General features: G+C 25.9%; 1 protein-coding gene across 1 annotated transcript; it reads left to right on the top strand.

The window, feature by feature from the left end:
- The first annotated feature begins 87 nt into the window (after positions 1–87).
- On the top strand, positions 88–7064 carry LOC126845630 (exocyst complex component 4). The gene is made up of 15 exons (XM_050584410.1): positions 88–270; positions 891–1222; positions 1594–1759; positions 2094–2257; positions 2331–2445; positions 2608–2862; positions 3500–3621; positions 3718–3778; positions 3848–3969; positions 4295–4472; positions 4569–4789; positions 4855–5041; positions 5165–5350; positions 6376–6729; positions 6798–7064. Exons 1-15 carry the CDS (start codon positions 217–219, stop codon positions 6969–6971), a joined length of 2691 nt encoding a protein of 896 aa, XP_050440367.1. The 5' UTR covers positions 88–216; the 3' UTR covers positions 6972–7064.
- Positions 7065–7101: the final 37 nt, after the last annotated feature.

Here is a 7101-nt window from a genome sequence, read left to right as displayed (position 1 = left end):
GAGTCCTGTACGTTTATTAAGAGTTTGCTATAGATAAGAAGTTGTTATGAAATGATAAATACAAGACTTCTGTGGTCTTATCAATTATCTCATTTTTAAAAAACTAAAAACAATTTTTTATTTCAAAAATCTAAACTACAACTCATATTAGTTTTATAAATATTATAATAGATATCTTGTTTTATGTAATTTTATATTATAAATTAAATATCCAGTATGGCTAATCCACCGAGTAAACCACCTAGAGGTGTTAAAACTCAAAAAGAAACTGTAAGTATAGAGTGTAACACAGAAAATACTGAGTTGGCACTTCAGAAAAATATCTGGTTTATATTATTAAATTATAAGTATAATTAAAAAAAAAAAAATTAATTGTTTTAATGACTCAAATAAAACATATTTGTTTTAATAAAAATTCCAATGTATATATATTCCACTGGAGATAGTATTATTTACTCATTAATACATTTATGAATATAATTAACACCAATAAATATGGTATACACATACTTAAAGTTAGTCAGTTTAACAATAAACAATGACTAAAAATGTATGTATCTATAAACCATTATTTCTCTCTATAAAAATTAATAAGACTAAATGTCTCCTAAAGCATTTTGAAGGTGTAAGTGTAGCTTTTAGATATTTTTTTAATTAAAAAATTATTTTTAAGTTTTGAAGTTATGGCGATTTTAATAAAAAATACATTTTTATGTGTTAATCAAATGGGGAAAATATGGCTCTATAGAAACCACTTAAGAGTTGTCCCAGAAGGCTGACATTTTATAAAGTTTATTCTTTTCAGCAAATAAAAACTATTCCAGGGTAGCAAAAAAATTTTCTTGCATAATATATATATATTATAATATACATATTTTTAATTTTTTTAGAGTGGATTATTAATGACCATGATCCGTGCGTTGTCTGCCACTGAATCAAATGAACACCGTGAAATTGAAAAGACAGCTTTGGAACGAGAATACAAACGATGTGACCAAAAATTGGAAGAATTAATCTCTATGGAACATCAAAATCTTGCACGAGTAATGCAATTATTCACTTCTGTGTCAAGTGCAATAAATATTTCTAGGGAAAAAGTTCAAGCAGCTAAACAAAAATTAGTCGCATGTAAAAGCTTATTGCGTTGTAGACGTGATGAGTTAAGAAAATTTTATGTTGAAAGTATTGAGCAGCATCATATGCTTACACTTCTGTCCCAAATGTAAGTAATTATCTAACCTCATTGATAAACTTACACATACAATTATGTTATTATAATATTATATTATTATTATTATAATTTGTTTTTATATGAAGTTGAGAAAGAGTGTTTAGGTAGGTTTACATTAAGGTCTGAATGCAAATTTGCCTGCACTGCTTACATTATTTATTCACCTGAATGTCGTTACCAATGAATGGAATTTTTATTTCATAATTAATAGTCCTCTAAATTATTAAGCGCTTGTTAAGGTGAATGGAATGGCTGTCGTTTGTTTACTCGTTTTTGTTAGGTACAACTTAATGTACCAAATTCGGACCTATTGTAAATATATTTATAATAATAAATAATATTAGACATTATTAATATTTTAGTGAACAAATTAAAGAAGTACCATCTCAACTAAACATGTTAGACACAAAAAATCAATACATACAGTGCACTAAGTTATTAATGGAAACTTTAAAAATAAGTAATAATGATTTGAAGAATATTGATGCTTTAAATGAGTTAAGAAAAGAATTAAGTTTCAAAAAACAGGTAATCACATATAATTTGTTTCTTAAAATTTCACAAAATGATTTAAAATTTATAAGTAATACTAGTTTCTATATTGGTTACTGATTAAGTACATTTGTGTAAGTAGTATAAACTTGCTTAACTACTATGCTACTATGCTATGAAATAAGGAATATTTTAATAAGAAATGTATAAAATGACTATTTAATTTTATTCATTTAAAAAGTTGAGATGAACTCTTATTAATACCTGTATTCATTTACAGGTATTATATTAATAATAGTTGGTCGAAAGAATATAAAATAAAAAAGTATATCCTAATATTGATGCTAATTTTTTTAATAAATTTCCTTAGACTTTTTATAATAAATTGCTGGATGAATTGATAAATCATATTTATGTTATTTCGCCACAAGCGGCAAAACCATTTCGTCGTATTGGATCTGATGGACATAACTCTTCATTTGGACAAAATACACGGCGATCGTTTAAATATAATATGGCCACAGTCACAACAAAGTATATAGAATTTTATTTCATTCATAAAAAGTTGTATTGTTATTGTATTTATTAACATTAAATTAAATTACAGGGATATTTTAAATGAAACGAATGACAATGAAATTGTGGAGTTTGATACTGAAACATTTATTCCAATAGCAGTAGAATGTTTTGCTCTACTCTTAAAACTTAATGACGCTATTGAAGTAAATATTTTCTCAACTTTTTTGTATAATACTCACTTTATACATTATTAACTTCAAATTTTTAGGAGGCTCTAAGCTTTCTCTTACAATTTTGCACTTTTTCTTCAATGTATTGATCATTTCATCATCATAATGTATTATTTATTTTTATTTGGTTATAAGAAATTGAAATCTACAATGCAGACCCAACTAGTAGAGATTGTGGAAAAAACTACTAAACAACTATCCATGATAAATCATACTAAAAACTCAAAAGATCAACTAGTGGCATTAATAAATGGAGTTATTTTACAATTTTATTCAGTAGTTGATGCACATCAATTGTTTTTAACAAGCTTGGAAAAGGTTGATCAGAAACTATTACTAAATGTAAATAAATATGATCTTAAATATGTTTGGGAGAGCATCGAGTCTATTGTAAGTTAATTTAAATTTTATAAATTATTTGTTTGTTGTATTTAGTTTTCTTAAATTGTATTTTATTTAAAAGCTTAATTTCTATAGACTTCTAGTCGAGAATTAATTTTTAATTATATCTGTCTTTTTCCAGTCAAAGTTAAAACTTGAAAATTCTAATTATTATCCTAAAGGAATGGATTGTATTTAAATTACTAGGGGACATTATAACATCGAGGGCTAATTTCATAAACTTTAATTTAAAATTAAAATTAAAGGTTAGATATTTTGCCATTTTTGTCAATGATTTTGATCACCCAGTTCTATGGACTGACATAACTAAAGGTTATTTCTTTTGCGCAACAAAATTAGTGACTGAAAGAGAGTACTTATCAAACTATCAATAGTAAAAACGTAGGGGCGTCTAAATGAATGGCGAGGCAAGCATGCAAAAGACTGACAATAAGCATTTTCCATGTATTACATTGACTTTCTAGTCGATTTTAAGAACTCTAGACATAAACAGCAAAATACTGATCAACCGGCTAAAGTTTCATAGTTTTCAGTGATCCATTAATAATATTATAACCTCCCCTTGCTACATAATTTTAACTTTGATGGGAAGTTGAGAATGTATTTTTATATTATTTATGTTTAGGTACAAATGTTTTTAAGCAACTACTTGGATGTTAATAGTCATTCAGATCTAGTAGTGACATCAGCACCAATTTTTAGTAATATAGATTTAAATGTTTTTTTTTCAAAAAGGAAACCTCAAAGGTATGTTTTTAAAATGTTAACCCTAAGTGAAAAATATTTTGAGTTATAATATAAGTATTAATACAAACAATAATTATGAATTTTATTATGATTTAGGCCAAAACAAAGCCTTTTCAAGTTTTCAAATGCTTTGGAATGTTCTACAGATATATTAGATGTGAGCTAGAACTTTGAATTAAAAATCTTATAACATTTTATTAATAATTTCTAATTTACAATTCTTTAGAGGCCTTTTACCAGTTTATCTCAACCACAATCAATGATATGTACTCCCAGCTCAGATAACATTGTACACATTTATGAACCTCTGACAATGTTCATTCAACAAATTGAACAATCAGTAAATACGTAAGAAATCATTATTAACACTTAACTATCAACGTGTGGTCTATTAGACCAACAAATATTTGTTTTACAATTAATTTTTGATACAGTGTTTGAACTGTATTTGCTTTAAGGTACCTTTAAATAGTCGAGTTGTAGTTAAGTTAGTAATATTTAATAGTCTTCGTTTTTTTTTTTTTAGTCATTGATAATTCAATATTTATTTTTAAAAGCGGTTTTTACATGTTGGTAATTAAATGTTAATTAAAAAGTGCTTACTAATAAAAGTTTTTAAAATATATTTCCACTTTAGAAATATGTTAACATTAAAACTCATATTTTGTTTAAGGGATTCATGTTCATTGAGTTTATGGTTAAATGAGTACATAAGGACTGTTTTTCTTGATCGACAACACAGTAAAGTAGCTACTACTATTGAATCTATTACAAAACAAGCAGATGCTTGGCATCAAATAACAACACCCGAACAAATGCAAGAACTTCACTCTAAAAAACCATTATTGTCTGTAAGCAACTAATATATTAACATTACAACAATTAAAAAAGACTTATATATATTAGTTAATTAGTTTAACTAATAGCATGTATTCAAACATTTTCAGAGTACAGTTAATGTGTGGGATAATATTTGCGAAATAAAAAAATTAGTTATTACTATGCCAGAGTATGCATCACATTTTCTTATGGTTATGGTTAGTGTTAGTAGAAGCTATAAAGAAACTTGTGATAGCTTGTTTACTTCAATTGTAAAATCGAATGATAATACTACAAAATTAGTTAGTAATTTGTGGATACAAAAAAATGATTTAGTTAATTATCTTAAGTAAGTTTATAACTCTTTTATAAATAATTAAATTAAATTAAATTTTGGAACAAACCCTATTTTAGAGAATCTCATAATTGGGTACGGAAAGACATAGAGAATAAGGTTAAAAAGAGTTCAATTGAAGAACTGAAACGTTTCTCTCTTGAAGCTGATATACTATTTGGTAACTTAGAAGGTAATGATTTTAAGGTATCGGGTGTTTCTGACATCAATCAGCTTCGATGTTTAGCACACCTCTCAGAGAGCATGGTAAGTTTTAAGAAATTATAACAGTTATTAATTTGTATTATTTTGATAAATAATAATAATATTGAGTGAAGAAGAATTTAAACAAGTGTAGTAATGGCTTTACTTTTTATTGGTTTTATACAGGAATGGTTTTCAAAAAGATTGAATGAGATTTCTGGTCCCGACTCTAGCCAATATTTAGTTCCTAAAATCAAATCTCCCAACACAGATAACAATAATTTACCATTGTCCCTTATTGAAACTCTTCAACAATTGAGTAATGACTATCTAGATATATCAGACAATATTCTTTTGTATCTGTTCTTAGAGGTAAGTAGTAGTAAGTTTTTTGAGACCCATAGTGAGTAAATTTATTTTAACACTCACTTTGGTTAGGTTGTAGTTTATTAAGTTATATATATATATATATATATATATATATACAGGGTGATCCAACTAACGTAAGGAACTCATTTTCTCTGTAAATATGAATATTTTGAAAAAAATTTGTTCATAAACTTTTAAGTACATATTTTATTACATTTTTCAATATTTAAAAAAATGTTATCAACAATCCTTATAAGCCAAAAAGAGGTATTTTTGTTTTTTTTAAATGACAACATATTATGTTTTTAATTACATAAATTTGTAGACAAAAAATGTAAAAATATGTTAGCGTTTGAATTTTTTATTTTCATTTATCTGTTCATTAGCTATGACTATATATAAATACTACATTTCCTCTTAATAATTATCATATTTCTTTGGTTTTCCAAAACTGGTAGCACATAAAATTCATATTTATGTTCGCGTTGTCCAATTGGCGATAACATTCTAACTAGGAAGTCACTAAAAAGATTTTGAAATAATAATAGACAAACGGTTCTTATCTACCGATTTCTTAGATTAAAGGTTATTTATTATATCTGATCATGATACAGAGTACGGCAACACACCAAATTATTTTTATGCGATATAATAAAACTACAGCCTTTGTAGTAACAATTGAAAATATTAAGAAATACAGTCAAAAAATCAAATCTATATTAAGTCATAACAAATGAACAAATAAATGAAAATTCAAACGATAACATATTTTTTTATTTTTGTCTACAAATTTATGTAATTAAAAACATAATATGTTGCTATTTAAAAAAACCAAAAATCCCCCTTTTTGGCTTATAAGGATTGGTGATAAAAAATTTTAAAATATTGAAAAATGTAAAATATATACCTACAAGTTTAGCAAAACAAAAATTCTCAAAATATTCATATTTTCAGAGAAAATGAGTGTCTTACATTAGTTGGATCACCCTGTATATGAGCGTGTGTGTTTATATATATATTTTTTTTAGATTCGAGCTCAATGTATATTTTACTTATTACCCAGTTTTGAATCTGCGGTTGGGAATTCTGCAGAACCAAAAGTTTTGGACCTTAATCAGTCTATATCAGCTTTACATGAAGCCATGTTAAATGCAATGTCAAGTAGAAAAACCAAATATATATTTGAAGGACTCGGAGAAGTTATGGCTAAAGGTTTAGTAAATCAAACACGTAATATAGAAACTGTTGATGAGGTGATTATTCGAAAAATGGTACGCGATGTCACAATGCTTAAGTATAACTTAGCTGCCATGTTAGGTGCTTCACAAGGTGTTTTAGAAAAAACTGTTCGCTATTATGAGTTACTGCTCTGCACACCAAAAGTAAATACTTTATAATAATTATGTTATTTTGTAAAAACTTGTGTGAAATAATGATGCAATTATTACAGGATATTCTAGAAGAAATATTAGAAAAAGGAGCTATATTCAGTGAACTTGAATATATGAATTTATTACAAATTGTGCATAGAAGTAAAAATAATTTTGAAGATAAAAATAATTTACAGAGCGATTTACAAAGGTTATCAGATATATTATCACAAACTAAACATATTCATTTATAATACATTTAAACTGTAAATAATTTTATGTTAAATTTTAGTATTATAATTTATAATATACCTAATTGTATTGCCAAGAGAAGATAACTAGATATCCTTTTCTCTCCATTATCAGCATATGTTCAAAAGATAT

This window comes from Adelges cooleyi, unplaced genomic scaffold (assembly GCF_023614345.1).
Source record: "Adelges cooleyi isolate 19-005CV unplaced genomic scaffold, UGA_ACOO_1.1 ACOO_flye_CR_arks_rails_tigmint_CR_PRNA_8, whole genome shotgun sequence".
NCBI lineage: Eukaryota > Metazoa > Arthropoda > Insecta > Hemiptera > Adelgidae > Adelges > Adelges cooleyi.
The sequence above is the reverse complement of the archived record's forward strand: the minus strand, read 5'-3'. Positions and strand labels throughout refer to the sequence as shown.

What these genes read in the sequence shown, in the direction of transcription:
- LOC126845630 (XM_050584410.1), top strand. Translation starts at nt 217, where the DNA reads ATGGCTAATCCACCGAGTAAACCACCTAGAGGTGTTAAAACTCAAAAA. An exon ending in AACTTAATGACGCTATTGAA is followed by an intron (nt 2,446 to 2,607) that starts GTAAATATTTTC and finishes TTTGGTTATAAG; the next exon opens with AAATTGAAATCTACAATGCA. An exon ending in CTAAAAAACCATTATTGTCT is followed by an intron (nt 4,473 to 4,568) that starts GTAAGCAACTAA and finishes AAACATTTTCAG; the next exon opens with AGTACAGTTAATGTGTGGGA.